The 21,268-nt window shown below is 41.8% G+C and overlaps 1 protein-coding gene across 1 annotated transcript in view; it reads right to left on the minus strand.

The window, feature by feature from the left end:
- Positions 1-1,684: 1,684 nt before the first annotated feature.
- Positions 1,685-21,268, minus strand: part of LOC132985373 (adhesion G-protein coupled receptor G6-like) — a 72,147-nt gene continuing 52,563 nt past the window's right edge. The window contains exons 19-21 of the mRNA XM_061052724.1: positions 21,032-21,149; positions 18,624-18,779; positions 1,685-5,443 (exon numbers count right to left, since the gene is read on the minus strand). Of these exons, the coding sequence (XP_060908707.1) occupies positions 5,232-5,443; positions 18,624-18,779; positions 21,032-21,149 (486 nt within the window). The 3' untranslated portion in view covers positions 1,685-5,231. The remainder of the gene's footprint in view (positions 5,444-18,623; positions 18,780-21,031; positions 21,150-21,268) is intronic.

The following is a 21,268-nucleotide window of genomic DNA, read 5'->3' on the forward strand; positions in this document are numbered from 1 at the left end:
AAAAAGAGTCTCGTTACTAAACAATAAGCTAAACAATAACGATGAGAAATATTATTCTCCACATGATTTACAACACATTGTTTGACATTTTGGTGAAACCCAGAGAAGCAACTGAATCTTAAAGTCACAATAACAACACATCTATAAATAGTCATAATTTGATTTTACAGCTCAAGAACAGTAGCATCCCCTTCCATTCACTCATGAAGTGTAAATGAAAGACAGATGTCATGGTCGAGCCCCTTTGATGTGTTAAATTCATTCAGCCCACCGTAACACAACATGAGAGTTAGAGACTGTGAAGATGATAAGAAACTAACTTAACATATACCAGAGGGTGTATTAGCATTGATACTCCTATAAAGTATATATGGCCATGCCCACATATACCCTGCTTCCTTGTATTTTTATCTCTAAATGGGACCATCATTTATTAAATGCGTTATTGAAGAAGACTAGAAACTAGAGATTGAGAACATAAACTCATCAGGAAAAGGTTTACTGAGGGGATTGTCTCAGATTACATTACAATTGGACAATCTGCGTCCACCCCCCTGTCCAAAAAAAGCCACATTTGGGTCCCAACTAAACAACATGGAGACTTCAAAGACGCCTTATTTCCAGGGTTCAAACATTAACCCTCAAACCGATGGATGAGGTCAGATTGGCTTCATCCACTTCAGACTACGGCCAACCCTCAGTGTGGCGATCGTTTTATTGAAAAAAAACAACTATTTCTTTCAGTCGGTTTTAATGTGTTCTCTCTTTAGTCTAGAACATCTGTAATTATTGAAATGAGTAATTCAACCAGTGCCAGCAATAAAAGAGGAAACCACAGGGTCAACATGAGACACAGAGAGGGGATTGCACTTCATTAACACAGGATGCTTAGGCTCTGTTTTGGAATTATTGTAAAAAAAACAAACAGGAGGTACCTTTCAGCGGTTCAGTGACTGACTGATGAACCGAGCCATGCCACTGGAGCTGCCAAAGCTTTATCTCTTCATCCAAAGTCTCCAAAGGTTTTTGTTTCTACGGGATGAATTATTCATTTTCCTGCTACTCCAGCAGAAGAAAAGAGAAAAAATGTTGGTCAGGACGCTGATCGGTCCGCATCACGCTTGGGCTCGTCCAGGTCGGCTACAGTCACGTCAGCCAAGAGTTGACAGATTGAATTCCAAAGATCCAGAATCTAAAGCTCATATCTGAATTTAAAAAAAAGATTTCAGACGTGTTTTTTTCTGTTTGTCCTCTGAGTTTCACCTCAGTTACAAGTTACACCTCTGTGTTTGCAGCACAGTCAGAGGAAGTAAACAGGTGCGCTGGTGGCTGGTGCTCCGATGTGTGTGTGTGTGTGTGTGTGTGTGTGTGTGTGTGTGTGTGTGTGTGTGCGCGCGTTGGTGCTGCAATGTATGTTGGTGTGTCTCAGCGTGCCCTGTGATGCTCACAGTCATGACAGCAGACAGAGGAGCAGGGAAAAGTAGCTGCAGCTAGGCTACATCAAACGTGCTGAATACTCAGCATAGTTTTTTATGACTTTTTGATAAAACATTTACCCGCCCTGGTGGCGGCTAGCCCTCTGAAAAGTACTGGCCAAACGGAAAATCTACCCGCATTTGGCGCTTGGCGGGTGTTAATTTCGGACCCTGGTTACACCCATTGTAGACAGTCATGACTCACAGAGTTATTTTCAGAGGATATACTTGATTTATATATTTAAGTGTGAAAAATCACATATAAAGACTTTAAAGCATTACAAGTGAATTTCTATTCCCACCATTTTGGATTTGGGTTGAACTTCTGACCCTTTAGGAAACAATAATATCACCTCTCAGCTGCACTGTGCTCTCATAAAAACAAAACTATTATCAATTTCTGAATAAGAAAAGAAGATTCCACACTCGAACAGTGGAGCTGTTTCCAAAACCATCCTTTGGCTTGATTTGCTCAACTTTGGCTGACATGGGGGAGCAGCTTCAAGTGGCTCCTGGCAATACCCTGGATGTTATTATTCACTCTTAAAACCACCAACCATCGACACAGGAGAGATTTTTCATATTTTGACGGGAAAACAGTCAGCTTTATTATTACGGAGTTTACAAGTAGCCTGGGGTGATTGTGTTTGGGATCTAAGAACAGAACGTGACATTTCAAAGCTTTACGACATTTTCAAAGCTGAGCTATTTCCACCAGAACTTCTTGATGTGTCTCTACGCTTAACTTAATACAGCTTTGTTTTGCATGATAATAGACATCTTCATACTGTGCACATGTGTTCAAATGAATCGCTGAGTGGGGAAGGACCTTTTGCTGTGTCATCCATCATGTTTCCCTCTCTCTAACCTCGTCCCTCACCGAGGTGAACAGGGCGTGTGTGCCTACACAGCAGGGGCTGATGGGAGTATATGTTTGGGTTTGTATGTACAGTCCCAGTGACCCTTCCAGGACCCCGAGAAGGCATGAACAAAAGCAACTATTAGAACACTTTAGAATAAGGCACATAGAATAGATAGATCATCAATATTTACATAAGATATGGCTCCACACACACATGCACAGAGGGCCAGTTTAAACAAATATCACAGTATTAAAACAACACCAAGACATAACAGATAACTTTTTTTTCTTTCCCACCTTGTGTTTATCCTCCCTCCCTTTTCTGCTACCCTTTCATTTCCTCTCAGGTCCACAGTCAGGCAGCGCGGTCAGCCCGATTCTATCGTTGATAAGATACAGTGGAGTCCCATGGACCCGCTCTGACCAGCCCAAACTATCCAGGAGATCCCAGACTTAGAGCCGTAGTGGGCAGCTCTGTCTGAGATTATGGTGTCTAAGGGTTGTTTTTTGTAGCATTGTGTTGCAGTTCAGTTCAGAGTTTTGCTGCATAGCGGGCACTTTCATACAAAGCAAATACAGTGCATCAAGATGGTGGCTCTGGTTTCAATTACAGGAATTGCAACTGAGGAAATCTCAGATCTGATCTACTTGAGTTGTTCTATGTTCAGTCCAATGAAAAGCACAGCTAACACAGAGGCTCCTACAACCGTTCTGTATTCTAGAAAAGCACTCAATGAAACATAAAACTCAATAAAATTAAACACAACTGATGTTCAGATTCAAAGCTCCAGAGGCGGGGTACAGTAGCAGAAATTATCCAAGACGTTGTCAATGACAGTGACATCATGTTCGATTAAGTTCTACTTTTATGACGGGCCGGAAAAGCTTCTGCAATGTTAGTCAGAAATGTGGTGAGTTCAAGTTTTTTCAGGGGAATATCTGGAGGCCCGGTGGGTTCTGGAATGTTTGTCAGAGACTTTCAGAAACACAGGTAAAATCTGGAATGTTAATCCAGGGCTTTCTCAGAGTCTGTGAGTTTGAGAATGTTGTTCAGTAACTCCCAGAGGCCCGGTGGGTACCCCTTAGGTTCGTCAGAGACTTTCAGTAGCCTGATTAGTTCCAGAATGTTCGTCAGGTATTTCCAGATCCCTGAAAGATCCTTCAAATGTTGGCATGCGATTCCAGAGGCGTGAACAGCTTTTACAAAGTGTGTCAGGTACTTCTAGATTCCAAGAGGCTTCCAGATGAGGCTTCCAGATTGTTGTGAGGAGCCTTACAGATTCCTAACAGCCTCTAGAATCTCTTTTAGGGGTATGCAGAGTCTTTTGGGGTTCTAGAATATTTGTCAGAGACTTTCAGTAGCCTCGCCAGTTCAGGAACATTTGTCAGAGATTCCCAGATAAATGAAAGGTTCTAGAATGTTAGCAAGCGACTTCCAGAGGTGTGAGCAGCTCTCGAATGTTTGTCAAGAACTTCCAGATGCCTGCAGGATGCTTGTTGTTGACAAGTGACTTCTAGATTTGTGGAGGGGGTTATAGAATGTTTGTGTGGAAAATCTGGAAGCTTTAGATGTTCTAGAATGTTGGTATGCTTTTCCGGAGGCGTGAACACCTTTTACATGTGTGTCGGGTACTTCTAGACTTCTAAAAGAGGCTTCCAGATTGTTGTCAGGAGCCTTACAGATTCCTGAAGGGCTCCAGAATCTATTTTAGGGGTATGTAGAGTCTTTGGTAGTTCTGGGAATGTTAGTTAGCGACTTCCAGAGGTGTGAACAGAATGTTTGCATGGAAAATCTAGAAGCTCTAGATGTTCTAGACTCTTGGTCAGTGGCCACATAAAGCCACTTGGGTCCTAGAATGTTTAAGCCTAAAATATTTGTGAGACATTTCCAGATCCCTGAAAGTTCTCGAGTGTTGATAAGTGACGTCCAGAGGTTCGAATTGCTCCGGAATGTTTTTTCAGGAACTTTCAGATGCCCAGAGTATCCTAGATTGTGGTTTAAGTGATTTAAAGATTCATGGAGGGTTACAGTACATGTGTCAGGGGGTTCCAGAAGCTTTTGGGGTTCGAGAATGTTGGTCAGTGACTTTAGGAAACAGTGAGGGTTCTGGAATATTTGTCAGGGATTTCCAGACCCTACGTAGGTTTCTCTATGGTGGTCAGTGACTTCGAGAGGCATGTAGAGTGCTCAAAGGCTTGTCAGGAACTTCTAGAAGACCAGCTGATTAGTGATTTGTACATTTCTCAAAGGGTTATAGAATTCCTGTCAAGGACCTCCAGAAGACTTTGGGGTTCTACAGAATATGTTGAAGCCTTGAGAGTTTTAGAATTTTTGAAAAAGGTATTTCCAGATCCCTCAAAGGGTTCTAGACCTCTGGTGACTAACAGAAACCTGGTGGGTTACAGAATATCTGTCAGAGACTTTGAGAAGCCTTGTGAGTTTGAGAATCTTTGTCCGGGATTTCCAGATTCATGAAAGGCTCTGGAATGACTTTCAGAGGCCTTCAGGGTTCTAGACTGTTGGTCAGCAACTTCCAGGTGCAGAGAGTGGTTGGTCGGTGACCTCCCCTTAGGGTTCTAGAATCCTGCAGGGTTGTAGAATGTTGGTCGGTGACTTCCAGAAGCTCGTGGAGTTCTAGAAGGTTTGTGAAGAACCTCCTGGAGGACTGAAGTATGAAGGAATCCAGAATGTTGGGTAGCGACGTTGAGAGGCACGAAGGGCTCTAGAATGCTGTAATTTGGGCTCTGAACCGAAACCTTTAACAGAAGCCTCCTCAGTCACTGAAGCTTTCAGAAGTACGATGTAACAAACTTTTCCAGAGCGATTGGAGCAGTTACTGAAAAACACAGATGGAGGCTCTGGGCGGTCTGACCCCAGAACGCTGAAGAAACCTCTAGAACCTTGTGCTGTGGGCAAAGCTGTCAGACATGATGATGTTCTTGTAGAAGTTGTCGGTGCGCGTGGAGCAGTAATCTTTCACCTTGACGATCATCTGGCTGACGGGGAGGATGGCGGAGGAGGAGGACGAGGAGTTGGGATCCATCTCTGAGGAGGAAGGGGACGACGAGATGCTCTTAGGGCTGATCGGGCTGGAGTAACATTTATCTGCATTCAGGGAGCAAAAAAAAGACACAAGGGTTATTACTTTTAATTAAATCCTCTCAGAAATGTTAGAAGGAAAGGATTCTTTCACTTCACTTCTCATGGTGAAAAGTTGCAGTCAAAGCAAACATTTCAACATCGTATATTAGTGTTACCACAAGATTAAACAGAACTTTTACACCATTCTAGTGTTACTGTTTTATTTAAGGTGGTATGTTTAAATAACCTTTTTATACAGTAACATATAGGAGAGGTATGTATAGTTATTTGACAAATATGAAAACAGGTCAACTTTCAGAGATATTAAAGCTAGAGGAGGTATGTGAGTGATTTACTGATGTATGTTTCTACATTCACAGTATGTATATGTATATATTGGTGGAGATCTGAAATTATGTTTTAGTCCTCCCATCCAAAGCTAAACACTTCAACTTTTACCATTCGTGTTGGCCTGGTGAGAACATTTGATGGGTTTATCAAATTTTAATCACATAATGGTTATTATTTCAAGATTTCAATAAGACATTTTTACTTTTTAAAAAAGCTATGAAACCCCAAATACACACAAGTTGACTTCAATTATAACATTTTTCTTCTAAGACACAAGCTTGTGTTACGACTGAGAGTAGCATGAAGATGACAATGTACGGGAAAACCGTCCACATGGACCTGTATTTTAATTTTCACTGGCCAACCCTTACAAAAAAACATCTTTAAACTGGAGGACACAGACAGGAACCTGCAGGGGGTCTAGGGGAACCTCTATGCCAGCAAGTATAAGAATCCACCACGATTTCAGAATGAACCATCCACACCAAAAAAAGAAGCAAGAAAAACAGTGAACTGGCTTCTACTGGGAACTGTTAAGGTCAGTGGAATCAAGCAGGAGTCAGTTGATAGCCGGCCAAACAACACAAAAGATCTGATGCCAAAGATCAGTTTGAACAGGAATGAGGGATACCATCCCCCCCGAATAAATCAAAATTCCATAATAGAATCAAAATTCCATACTTTGGTCTCATGACCAAGAGTGAGCCAGCTCCATTTTTAGGATTAGGGCCGTAAATATCGGGGTTTTGATCTTAATGAGACAATTGCAGTCAAATCCTTTCCTTGAAAACTGATCTGGCCTTCTTTCAACTGAACAAATACAAAAGCTAAGATCCTCTAAGCCCTCAATCTGCTCTTGGGTCAATTTCATACGAACTCGCCATTTCTCCACCAGGTTTCAATCTGAGAAACGATTGCTACCTCATGTTACTCTCAAAGGTGGCTGCTCTGCATTCTCTTTGGGAAACAACAGGTCTACTGGGCACAAGCAGTTTGGGCAACCATCTGTACTGGGCCTTTACGTCTCTACTTCCTTATTTAGAGAGGGTCTTATGTCAGTGTGGACCCCTGATTTCCAATTTACCAGACAATCTAGTTGTTGTAGGATTCTTGGATTGATTAGTTCTGTTTTCTGTAACCTCGCAGTAAGAACAACTTCCAGAGCCAACAGACTAGACGCTGACTAGACTCTTCTCCTCTGTCGCCCCCCAGTGGTGGAATGAACTTCCAAACTCCATGTGATCTGCAGAGTCCCTCTGCACCTTTAAGAAAAAGCTAAAGACCCTGCTCTTTCATGAATACCTACTAACTTAATGATGATGGTCTCCATATTATTGATGATGATGATGGTAATGACGATGGTTTTTGTTTGATAACGACGACTTATAAGATGGTTTCTATACTGATTAGAGCTCTCAAGAACTGCCCTCAATGTTGTGCTTTGCCTCTGGTCACTTCCTGTCAGCACCTGTGGTCACTTCCTGTCAGCACCTGTGTGTCCAATCAGACTCAAAGCTGATCGTTTGCTCTTACTGACATTGTTCCCTTTTTTCTAGATCCTTGCTTGTGTTGTTCTTACTCTCTGATGTACGTCACTTTGGATAAAAGCGTCTGATAAGTGAATTGTAGAATAATACAAGCGAGGCGATTGAGGCCACCCTACTGTTCCAGCAGCAGCATCATTTATAAAGACATCTTCCCTTTTCCACTCCATTCAAAACGTGTGTGTAGCAAATATAGTAAGACAACTCTTCATGTTGTATTTGGATATTTTACGCTGCAGTTGTTTTCAGACCTTGAAAACTCTCCATGTCGCCATATTTTGTCAGAGAACAGGATTGGAAGCATATGGAACGATGTGTGGTACACGATTAACAAACAGGGTCTGATGGGCCAAGCTTCCTGGTAAGCGTCCTTGTTCTGTTGAAGCGTCCAATGAAAACATTGGAAAAGTTGAACAGGCTGGTTCTGAAGCGGACCCAAGACGTCTTGTGGAAACTATAATCTGGTGTTGTCTGAAGATTATTGTTGGTTCCGCTTGAATAAGAACATGTGGCATTGTTGGCAGAAAATTCAATATTGTACATCACAAATTAACCCTGATGTGAAGCTGATCATTTATATATAAATAAAACATGAAGTATTTGTAAATGCATATATATTATTGCAATCTCGTTCAATAAACTTTCATACCGTTTAGTTTCCCTGGTTTTTGTCAGGCTTTAAGACTCATGACACTACATGGAAGCTTCTGTGGTTTTCTGTCGACTGCACAGTTAAGTTGGCACCAATCTTTTTTTTTTTCTCCTTGTTGGGAATGCCATCCTTAATCTAGAGCAATGTGCTGCAACTTGGAGCAACACCAGCAGCCTTTAGAAGGTTGGAACATCTCTGAACTCTTTATGGTAACTCAGCCAAAGGTTGCAAACAGAACAGATATAATTTGCGCCAAATCAAGCACATACTCTGTCGGTGTGCTGGACCTTTTGGTGTCATCAAAAGATGTGAGAATATTTTGTAGGAGGCGATCATTTAGATTGTCTTTGAATCATGCTGGTAAGCCAAAGTCTTTGTTGGCATGAGAAAAGCTCTTTGTCATTCGTTCCATCGGTGCCTAACGAAACAACAAAAGGAATGAAGTTCTGCTCAGCCATGAGTCCGATCCTCGCTTCCAAACAGAGTCTCTATGCAACATGAAGTTAGAGGTCAAAAGATAGTTGTTTGCTGGCCGGGGCCGCAGTCACGGCTTCCTTCATTCAAGCATCCCGGACCATCACTTCATGTTCTGACAGCTCTGATTATTCTTCTGGCTCCGTACAGAATGCTAAAGATGATGCTGTCCAACAAATTAGACTTTTAGATGCATCCCCCCGTGTGCAGATGTCACACAGGGATGTTTCTTTGTGTTCTCAAATTTCCACTGAAACTGAGAGACATTTTGTCTTTGTATACACTGTAGGGTGCACTTTAGGACGAGGTATGGAAACTGAGAGTTGATCTCATGTCACAATAACAGCATCTACCTCTGGTCTAAACAACACATTTACGGATGGATGGATCCTCCAACATCTGGAAACTTTACATCGGGGTTCTGACGCTGGTCAGAAAACATCCTGTGTTCAGTTTATGTGAAGTACAGATGCTGGTCGTTGGAAAAACAAACGTTACCGGTGGTACAGTAAATCTTTAAGTTATGTGTTTGACATTTAAGATCTTAACGTCGAAAGTATCATCATTTTATCATCTGGATGAGTCGTAGGAGAAAAGGCTTAACAGAGAACAGTCGTGTGCTGTTTCAATTCTACAATTCACTTAGCAGACGCTTTTTATCCAAAGCGACGTACATCAGAGAGTAAGAACAACACAAGCAAGGATCTAGAAAAAAGGAAACAATGTCAGTTCACCTTCACATCTGTGATAGTGTAGTTTAAGGCCAAACAGGAAACTGGGGGCCTATTTTGAAACTGAAAAAGTGATCATATGGAAGCATTGTGTTAAAGGCTTAATATGTGATTTTTCACACTTAAATGTAGAAATCAAGTATATCCTCTGAAAATAACTCTGTGAGTCATGACTGTCTACAATGGGTGTAACACTGTCTGTGATGTTTTCAGAGTTTTCAGAGTCCTATCTTCACTTTGTTTACATCGCCAGGACGGCCGGCTGACTCCTCCCCTCGTGTATAAAAGTTGTTTAATTGAGGGACTAGAGAAAAGAAGAATAACATACTGTACTCACTGCTTAACTGTGTTTCTAGATCACGCTCATTTCAGGTAAATTTACATGCAGTGTGAAGATACGAGCAGAATAAAGATCGCTAGCATTAGCATGCTAACACAACAATGCAGCGTGAGTTGTTTTGGTTTCATGCTGGTGCTCAAGGGCGACATCTGCTGGATCAAAAAATCCAGTATTCTTCATTTAACTGCAAGTGGAAACACCCCAATCCCAAAAAATGAACTCAAGTAGCTGGTGGAAATTGCGACGCTACGATCGCAACAATGACCGCAAATTCAACCGATCGAACTATCTGTCTGTGTTGCTTCTTACAGGTGGAGTGCCTTAGGTTTCCTCTGATTGGTGACCTGCTACAGTTAACAGGTACTGGTCTGCCTGGAGTAGCTGGAAGCAGGGCTAGAGTGAATCTAGACACTTCTCATGAGAGTGAGGGGAAATGAACAGTGTGCTCTTCCAGACGATGTTTTCCAACAAACTTCCATTGTCTCTTCTTTTTTGTTTGTTTATTTCCATAGCAACTGTTAAAGGTCTCATATTCTGTAAAATCCTCTTCTCCATGTTCCTCTAACTCTAATATGTGCCCCTAGTCCGTCTACAAACCCCCCAATGATGAGAAAAGTCCATCCTCTCAGTCTTCTGTCTGCTCCACTTTTCAGAAAATGTGTGCTCAAACAGGCCGTTTGGAGATTTTCCCTTCATGACATCACAAAGGGCAGTAGCCCCTCCCCCAGGTGGGTGACACTCCCACAGCTAGGTGTTTGTTCTGCCCTCTGAGTCTGCCTTCTCACCGTAAACAATAGGACATGGAGAGAGAAAGACCGAGTACACCCAAGCCCTTCCAGAGAGGGGGCGTGGTCAGACACAGCTCATTTACATATTTAAAGGTACAGACACAGAAACAGCCTGTTCTGAGCAGGGCTGAAATAGAGGAGTTTATAGACATGATCAAATACAGGATCAGAGTGGATTTAGAACAAGACACTTCACACACATGTTTGGAGGAGCTCTGAGACTTATTTAAACTGAAGAAGAAGAGGAGGAGGAGGATATGTGACCTTTCTGTCTTTTTGTTTCTGTTGTCTCTATGTTGAGGTGTTGAAGTTTTCTGATGTTGCAGCTTGTGTGGTGGAGACTCCCCCTGCTGGGGTTGACTGGTACCTATTTCAGACATTTTATAATTAGTCTGACCTGAATACGTTTGTGAAAATCGCCTGCTACATGCTGAAGAAGAGCGTCTGCTTGAAATGTCCGTGAGGTTGTTAAAGTAACATTTGGAGTGCTGTCCTTTTCTCTTGTGATTTGTCTCAGTAATGTCATTACTGCAGGACCTCATTAACGGTCCAGCGGCTCAGTGATCTCATTTGGCTAAATATAAATGTGTAACTGACATTAGCTTCTAAAGGTTTTGAGGCTTTGAAAGAATCTTCCTTTTAGTGTTTCATAAGTCAACACTAAGACGTACTACAATATTAAAAGGTACAAACTGTAACACATGTTCTGGCTGCTGGTTAGCATAGCTCGTGAGGCTAATTAACAGTGACATGCTGAGAGCTTGAACAAATATTATTTCCACCTCACAACAGTTAGTTACAGGGATGTAGCAAGAAGGCTCCTGCAACTGGTTTATAACATTTGTATTGTTGTAGATGTATTTTAATGTATCCTCATATCGTGTTATGGGATTTTATGTAACTGAATGTTCTAAATTTTAATCTGTTGTTTACACAAAGGCCCAACTGGGGACACGAGTTGGAAATTAGCAACAGCTATATACTCTTTATGCAGCACATCAGTTTCATGCTTTGTGTTGAAATTATGTTAAATTGCATTGTCCCTATTAAATAAATAAATTCAAATCAAGATGTCTTTGGGAGAAAATGGATTCTACCCAAAACTGTGTTTGGGGAGATTTAAAAACAAAGAGAAACACCCGGAAACAGCCAGATTTCATGGCATGAAGTCTAAGTATTCTGCTCAAGGTCGGCGATAATAACTGCACACTTGTTTTAGATACAAACTGGAAAGGGAGATTGGAAGGCTTGGTAGTTGGAGCTCATTGACTTGGGATCAAACCCTGCACAGAATGTTTGCACGCTCAATTGGATGGAATTACAATAACTAATCAAGGTTTTCAAATAACAACAGTGACTCAGATCGTGTTTATTACATGCATGATCTGATGGTCAGGACAGGAGCACGGGACCTAATGCAGGACCCATAATACCTACGCTATTCTACATAGCTGTTGCAGGTCGCTGTAGCTGCTGCATCCCCCTTACTCTCAGATGCACCCTAAGGCCCCCCGTGTCCACCTGGTGTGAGTGCCAGCATCTCTTTTTCAGTTGTTTTCTATGAGTAAAGAGCGTTTGTAGCAGAAAAAGTGCTGCGCCCAGCATCTTTTTTCTGAGCGCTCCGCTTTTTTTAATGTGGCCTCTCCGAGGGCACAAGTTGAAAATCTTTCATCTCACCAGAAAGGCGCTGTTGACGTCACCGGCGCTCTTTTCCAAATGTGTGAAATTCCCTGTAGTTTTAGCCGCCTACAGATTGTGTCTTGCACCAACATCCTCCTCGCTCCGTGTCTGGTCGGGAAATAAACGATCTCAAATATAAAACGTGCAGTAAAAAGTAACGGAGCAGTGACGGTCATACAGCGGCCGTTGTCAACAGACTGTTGTCATGGAGACAGGACGGACGTGAAGCACTTTTCTGCCCAGAAAAAAACGCCACTCATTTTGTTCGAGTTCTGACCAACGCTCCTTATTCAACCCCTTGAAGAGTCAATGAGAAGCAAGATTGGAACTGATCATTAATTTCCATTAAAGTGTTTGTTCGAATAAAATACTTTCAGTTTTCTTCATGTTTAACTGGTCCTAATAATTTAGTAATTTGTAAGTAAAGGACAAACATGTTTGTGCTAGCTTAGCATAGCTGTTTTAAATACTCCTACTGTTCTCTGGGCGATGACTGACTCTTAACACCGACCATTAAACATGATCAACAGCAAAGGAAGAACAGCTGGACACGTCAGTCTGGATAATTTATCCAGTGTAAGGTCATGATTTGTTTGTGTTTTGGTAATGATCTCTGCAGCCAAACGCTGACAGAAGAATGTTAAATATCGACGTCTAAAACCCGTCTGGCAGCAGCGATATCTGAAGGGGATTTATTAGCTTTTAATTTTACACCGCTACCTGCCAAGAAACGGTCTAATTTACCTTTTCTAGTCCAGACATCCAGAGTCAGGAGGGGATGAATCAAACCGGAGCATCAGAGACCGAGAGAACACATCTCAAAGCTTTTCAGAGTACTTCAAACCTGATGCTGCATTAGTCAGATCATGTTTCATGATTCATTCAGTCACATGGAAAATCAAGACGTGTTCTTCAGGACGTTTAGCTCACTGTGTGTTTTGGCTCGTGCGTTATCAGGGGGAATTCTTGGCAAGTGATTGGAACAATGTAAATGATTATATATGATATGTGAGTAATTTAAAGAAACGGTATGTCTGTAACTCGGTCCAGCTCGGACAAAGGGCCTTTAACCAGTTCCAAAATTTCTAAACTGACACGTCAAGCCTTCAGAGTTTAACAAATATAGAAATAAAGAAAATAAATTAAGTTGTTTTTCGACCCTACAATTTAAAGGGATCTACAGACCATCAACAGCTAGCTTAAAATCAACATCCCAAAGCCCTCTAACAGTTTCAACCTCACAGTGAATCAGACCCTTCAACTCAAAAACAAGGCAACGTTGAATGTTGCTACAGCTTCCCTTTCAGTGCAGGCAAGAAGCCACCAAGAACCCGGCTAACATGTCTCAGACCGGTTTGATCAGCCCGTCGTCTCACTTCCTTTACTCTGGATGAGAAACAGAACCATAATGACCAATCCCAGCTGAAATCACTGGCACATGAATCTGAGCAGGTGCTTCTCCGTACCACTACCAATCAAAAAGTTATAGGTTGTAATTTGTTTATGCACCATGAGCCACATAGGACCCATCTGCTGTCTAACGCTGAAGGGAACCGTTTGGTCTTCCAACATCAGTTACATGTTAGAAAGGCCAATAAAGCTTGCTTATGAAGGCTATTGGGGAGCCTTGGATGGAACAAATAATGTAGGACTTTCATGTCGAGGACTGGCCTTAGAAAAGACCTAAGACAGTATGCCAGTATACCATGAAACACACTAAGAGGGTACCTTAAAAAGGCACTCAAGTGTGCCTTAAAGCAGTCCTAATGATGCTGAAACATACTATAAGGAGTACCCTGAAATGATGATTACCCCACCAATTAAAAATTAGCAAAATGAAGAAACCGTAATCCCATAAGGGAGGGATCCTGCAGACTGAACTGACCATGTTAAAAAAAATAAGAAAATAGGCCTTAGTTCAGACCATGATGGTTACATGGAAACTGATGTTAATCTTGAACATACAATTTAAACCTAAAACTGACAGAAACAATGCATTAAAGAGAGGGTTCCTTGAAGCAGACATGAAAGGTTAAATTAACACAGAAATGGAAGGGCTACTCTTGAACAGGATGTCTTGAAACTGATACTGTACGGGTACATTGATACCATTATGCATTGCTTTATTGCGCTTTGTTTACACACTATGACAGGGACGACTTGACAGCATTAGCATTTAACGACCTTGGATGAAAACACATTGGACTCATGTACAAATAATTCATCATAACTGGACGTTAGATATCATTCAATACTTAATCCATCAAACCAGTCATTGTAGGAGGGCACATTGACCCAAGTAATTTATTGCTGGGATATACTGTCGAGGAATTTGAAAAACATGACCTCAGGTGAAAAGGTAAAAGGTTTTAAAAAATGATGCTAACTGGGACCGCGGGGGAAGCTTTAATGCACTCCATAAATTCAGAGGTTTAAAAAAAGCTGACTGTTAAACTATTTAAGTTCTCAAAGTCTTGAGTGGCCTGATAGGAGGAAAGGAGTTGGTCTGTCATGCTTGGAAGCAAATCAGATGTAACATCCAACATTGTCTGACAGTTTCCCATAACAGCCACAAGCTGAGTTCAGACTTTACTCTAGAGTCTGAACATGAAGGTTTCTAATCGATCAAATCTGTCTGGAAATCAGGAGACTTGCCCTTCACAAGCACCTCTCAGCTGCCTCAGTTAATGCATCATCGGGGTGTTTGCATCATTCAGTGAAGTCTTTGGCTGAGTTACCTCAGGGTGTAAGCAATGACAGCGAGGATCAGCAGGAGTCTATTTCCATGCTGGGGATTAGCGTTGATAAGATAACAGGATGGATGCTTCTCAAAAAGAAATACAAGGACAAAAAGTATCACAACCTTGAACCTAGTAACCTTAAAAGGGAATATTTTAAACATCCCTGGGAAATAATGTTTTCTTGGTGTAAAGAATGAGGTGTCATTCTGAGAAAATGAAAAACTATCCAGAAGTTTGAAAGCTCATCGGGCCACAAAACTCTGCTTACTAACCAGTGATTACAGCTTTGTCTTTGGAGTTATTAACATGTTTTTAAAAATATTTTCATTATTAAGGTCTCCTCTACACCAAAAATTGAAGTGGGTCTTGTTAACCCCATATGAGGAGTTAATCAAAGTATGACCCCTGAATATGGCCCTGGTTGGTTGGTTCCAGGCGAGTTTTAGGGGGCTGTTAATGGCGAATCATGCAAATATGAGGGCTTGCCTCGACCACACCGTTTAAGTAGTTAGAAAGATTCTTATAACTTATCATACATCAGGTCTTCTCTAGCTGTGCACCATATTTGAGTTTGATCAGATGTATCCCCTGGGAGGAGTTCATCCACATATGACTCCCTTTATGGGGGCTGTTTCACGACTAATCATGTTAATGTGAGGGCTGGCCCTGGCCATTCCCTTTGAGCAATTAGACAGATTTTAATAACCTTTTATGCATCAGGTCTTATTTAGCTGTACACCAAATTTGAGCTTGATCAGATGTATCCCCTAGAAGGAGTTCATCAGAGAATGACCCCTATGAACTCACCAAATTTAGTAAATGTGGGTGAAACACATTGTGCCGCGTACTTGATCATGCACTCAAAACTGAGATTCATTTGGCACACTCTTTTCTAAACTAAACTGTTGGTGCTAATAAAACAAACGTGAACTTAGCGGTCCAGAAGCCACAGGCTGATACAACAGACTTCTCATCCACTTAAGAAAAGATGAATGCGTTGTTGGTTTTGGACTCTGCCGTATTTGCCAAATAAATAAAACATCACGAGATAACAAAGTCCATTCAATTCTTCCTGTTTGCTAACATGCACCAGAGGTTTTAAGGCTCTGTAGACAACATAAAACAGCATTATCAGGACCATATCAGGGTAACAATGGGCTCTGCTCAGAAGCATGAAGTCAGTGTTTTCATGATAACACCCCAAATTCGACCACAAGTTTGTTTGCAGTGCAGAGCATGAGTATATACAACAATCTGAAAACATATGTGCGATGAAATATGGGACGTGACAAGTGCATGCATTCCTGTGGGCCTGGAGCGCACACACACACACACACACAAAAACACTTATACATACACTACTACACTGATAGGGTTCAATGCAAGACCTTTAGGTGTGTGTGTGGTCCACAAACATGCTGCCGCAAAAACCACACGGCAAGATTTACAGCAACAGTCCCTGACATCGGTGACGAGCAGATTCCCAGAAGCCTCTGTGCTGACAGGAATTTGTTTTCAATCTAAGGAATTTTCCCTCGAGAAGCTACTAGGAGTCTTGAGTTTACCCAAGTGTCGACATTCACTCACAGAGAACAACTACTGTAACAGAGAGTTACTTTGTGGGATTATTGAACTAAGAAAAGTAGAAAGTTGGATGTTTTTTGAGGGATTAGCTCCTTCCCATCTGGTAAGAAATCTGGAGTTTCTTAAATTAAGCTAAAATAAAATAGGACATGAAGAAAGTCATTTGCAGCTGTGGGCATGAAGACATGTTTAATAGTAATAATAATAATAATGCAAATCGATTTTTTATAGCGCTTTTCAAAGATGTTTAAATGTTGTGTTGATGAAATGTCCCGGGGACTGGGATCAAAAAGGATCTGTAAGCGACTGATGTTTGATTTATGTCTTTGTTGTCTTTTCAGAAATCCCTTTTTGTTTCACTCAGTGGACACTTTCGTTTTTTACGACCCCATACTTTGAAATATCTTCAGCCGGGAAGTTTAAAAACAGGCAATGGAGAGCAAATACACAGGAAGCTCCTTGTTTTCTGATTATACAGATTTAAACACACAGACTGTCACAAACACAGGGAGAGCCTTTCACTACCTCTGAAGGTGAGATAATGAGTCAACACAGTAATATAAGCTCCCCACACCTGGTCTTAATCACAGCCAATCAGTCACACACACCTGACTGAGCTGAGTGGATTCTGTCACCACTCACGCTGTTACAGGACGTCATTTTATCGTCCTTTAATGGACTGTTTGTGCAGAGCGATCATTGTTTTCACGCATGGATAAAAATGATTACTTTGACTAACCACACATCACACATGAAACTCATTTTCCTGAGGTTTCAGATGAAGTCTAACATTTGAGTGTTGCTCTGTATTTTGGTGCACAGATGTGAAATGTATCTGAAACCAGCGGGGGATTGATTCGGTCTCTGTGGGACTTCACTTCATGGTGTAACATTTGGACTCAGAACACAGCGCTTGGACTTCACGTCTGCCAAAACCGTCTGAACATTTATTGTTAATTCAGAGGAACAAAGCTCGATTAATCACTTCAATGTCCGCCTCTAATGTGAACCACAGCGTCAGCCTGTTGTTACTCTGCTCTTATCAACAAAACAAACACATCACAGTTAAACGTGCCACATGTTAGCGTGGATGCAGTCTGTCGGGGCGTGCTGGTTTTAGCTCCCTGGGACACTCGGGGTGGGTGGGGTTTGAGTGTTTCTTTGGTTATGTGTCAATGGCCGAAACATTTTTTGACCTCATCCCCATCAGAGTGTCTCAGGGCGCAAGAAGATGATGTCTTGACATCACAGTGACCGGCCAATCACAACACACAGTGGCGGCTTTTTTCCAAAATGTCTGCCAGCAAAGTTGTCAAATTTGACGTTTCCTGTTTTTTTTTTTGTTTTTTTTTGGTCCAATTAAATTGTTGAATTTGATTGGACTTTGACCACAAACATTTTGGGAAACAGAGAGCGGATCACATTATGCTGAAAGCAGGAAGTCACTCAGCCAATCAGCTTTAGTTTTACCTCCATCGGTCCTCCCACTCTTGCTATTGGCTGGAAGAGAATTCTACACACCAAACACAGAGGTAGATAAACATCACATGTGAGAAGATATCACTGAACCTTCAACAGTCAGAGATACAAACCTGAAGTATGAAGATAAAGATAAACAACGGTTTACCTGCGGACTCACATATTCAGACTTTAAAGAAAACATGGCGACGGTTTCAACCTGGCGAGGGCTAGATGGAGCTTTGTTTCTCTTGCACACAAAACAGAACACATTATGGATTTCTGCTGCGTCACCATGGTCGGTTCTGGCTCCAGAAACAAAGATGGCGTAGGGCAAAAATCATGAAGCTTCAAAACAGTCGTCAACAAACCAATGGATGACTGGATGGAGGCTACGTTCATTTTTTTATATACAGTCTTTGAGTCTGGTCATTTTTTTTCAAATCTATAAGTTTTATTAGGACTGATGGAAATTATGTTAAAGGAAGTTAAAATAGGACTACAGTTTGCCCACCGACCCAAATGAAAGGAACATTTATTTTGTCTTTTATCTATTTGAAAATTAAACCAGAATGATGTTTAGTTTCAGGTCTGAATATGTTTGAGTCTGCATGTGAACCTACTTTTTACACATCAGAATAAAGAGATAAAATCTACATTCTGCAGTGTTTGGATCGAAGACAAATCATCTTTAGAAAAGCTGTTTAAACAAAATCAAATCAGACACTTAAAATGTGTTTTCTGTGTTGATTTTAAGTGCCACATCTGAAGTTTTCATCTCTTCATTCCCCTTCAGATCCCTCTGCATCTTCTTCACATTTCCAACCTGTTTTTATTTGTGTGTGTGTGTGCATGTCTCACCTGTGTTACTGTGTCTCTTGGTGAACGGGTTTAGCGTAGCTTTAGCTTTGGACGTCCAGTTAGCGGTGCTGGAGCCAAACGAGCTGGAGGACAGAGACTTCCCCAGGTTTTCTGAGCTCACCTTCTTCGTGTTGTTGGTGGCCGTCTTACTCCAGTCTGCAGCGGATACACAAAACAATCGATCAATACCTTCTTTCTTTTCCCATCATACCTTCTCTTTTATCTTTAAAGGAGCAGTAAGTAACTCTGACCCCTAGTGGTTAAAATGGGTACTGCAGTCTAAATTCTAAACATCATAGAGAGCTGTCTCCCCCCCCCCCCCTCCTCTCTAGAGTCCATGCTCACACAGGTCACCATGTGGTGGACTCTGAAGCTTCAGTGTTTATCCAGCTCTGCATGGGTCTGTAAACCTTTCTGTGTTCTAACCTCTCTCCATTTTTCAAAAGCATCTCCAATATTGATCCTAGTTTGAGCACGTTTCTGCTCGTGGAGCTTATTAGAAACATGCAGAGGCTTTTTAGGTCGGGTACAATCACTTCTATCTGAACCACTTCTCTTGCCCGCTTCCATCGCTGCAACACCTGTTGACCTGATAACTGCTCTCATATCTGACAAACCGAGGGGCGTCCAAAACGGCCGTGTGGGGGCGTGTCTTAAAAGCGCCTACCTTCTCTGGTCCAAACAAATCCAGAGCATTCAGGAGCAGAATCTAAAGTTAGAAGGAGGACATACTGGCTGCTGCATTGTTGTCAGAGAAGCCAGCACTTCAACATGTTTCCTTAATGATCAGATAGTAAGATACCTTTATCATCTCACTGATTGGACCTTTAACCCTTTTTCTTTCTTTAACATCCCTCTGTCTAAGTTACTTTACACATTATCAGATGTGATCGTCGCTAACACAGAACAGATGTGTAAGAGATGATTTCATGATGACCTCGTGGCCTCTTGAAATTAAACTCTAATTTTCTGTGCAGATTCTTGAACATGAAGAGCCTGTTTGCATGCTGCATGATGAACAGCCTGTATCAGACCTGTTATCCACATGAGAGCGTATCATTTTGTTTGGTTGAATTAATGTAACTAATCGTAACCATACGACGAACTGAAGTTTAAAATTCTTGCATCTGTATTACTGGTGGCTGGGGGAAAGGATTCTTTTCCCTCAAGGGATCCCCAACTCTGACGCAACGCCGACTGTATCTACGCTAAAAGGAACCACAGGTCGGATTTAAACCTGGGCTGCCTGCTCTCGAGGACATAAGCCTCTTTACATGGCACGCATGCACTACCCACTAGGCTAAGGGCGCCCCCATTAATCACATTTTTAATAACATGTTGGAAATTCCATTATTTTGCATTTCAAAATAAAAAATGGTAAGGCTTTTATTTTGAAAGTTTGAACTGTCTTAGGCCCTGTCGCTGTGCATCGGACTTGCAGCACTTTTCTTCTCAGCTCACAAACACTCCAGAGAGCACAGCCAGTGCTTTACTGCCCCGAAAAAAACTACAGGTGGACAGGACCTAAGCTGAGAGTACTTTATTTGCTGTGTGCTTTAAGCCCAGAAACAGGAAGTGGAAGGGATCCCAAAGTGAGGTCAAACAGCTTAAAGGAACGGTAACAAAGGTCAATGTGTGATGTCATAAGGTCAATGTGTGATGTCATAAGGTCAATGTGTGATGTCATGAGGTCAATGTGTGATGTCATGAGGTCAATGTGTGATGTCATAAGGTCAATGTGTGATGTCATGAGGTCAATGTGTGATGTCATGAGGTCAATGTGTGATGTCATAAGGTCAATGTGTGATGTCATGAGGTCAATGTGTGATGTCATGAGGTCAATGTGTGATGTCATAAGGTCAATGTGTGATGTCATGAGGTCAATGTGTGATGTCATAAGGTCAATGTGTGATGTCATAAGGTCTTTTACATCACTGAGACTATCTACGGTGAGCCTGAAGGGACAAACATGACATGAATCCTGATTACCTGGTTCAAGCTGGCAGCTCTGATTTTGACCTTTTGATGACATGTGGCCTGAATCTCTAGCTGCGTTTGAGTTCAGATGTTCACATGAATACGGCACATTAAATATGATGAAGTTTGTTTTCTACGTTCACATCAAAACGTTGTTAAGGTGGTATTTAAGGAATGAGGCTCATAATGAACAGACGGAGACCTGGAGGACTTCCCCAAACACGGCTCTCTGTTTGATCTGTTTTTTGATCTGAGTTTATGATTTAATAAAGAGACGCTCTCTCTCTCTGCTGCTGTGGGAACCTGGACCCAGAGCTGCACACACACACACACACACACACACACACACAGACACACACACACACACACACACACACACACACACACACACACACACACACACACACACACACACACACACACACAGGTACCTGAGTTGTCTGACAGTCTGAAGCGTCCGCAGCAGAGATATCTCCTCCATTGTTTCTGCACGTTTTCTTTCAGAGCACAGTGAAAGATGAAGATGAACAAACCTGAGGAGAGAGAGAGAGAGAGAGGAGAGAGAGAGAGAGAGAGGAGAGAGAGAGAGGAGGAGAGAGAGAGAGAGGAGAGAGAGAGAGAGAGAGGAGAGAGAGAGAGAGAGGAGGAGAGAGAGAGAGAGAAAGAGG

This window comes from Labrus mixtus, chromosome 12, assembly GCF_963584025.1.
Source record: "Labrus mixtus chromosome 12, fLabMix1.1, whole genome shotgun sequence".
Taxonomy (NCBI): Eukaryota; Metazoa; Chordata; class Actinopteri; order Labriformes; family Labridae; genus Labrus; species Labrus mixtus.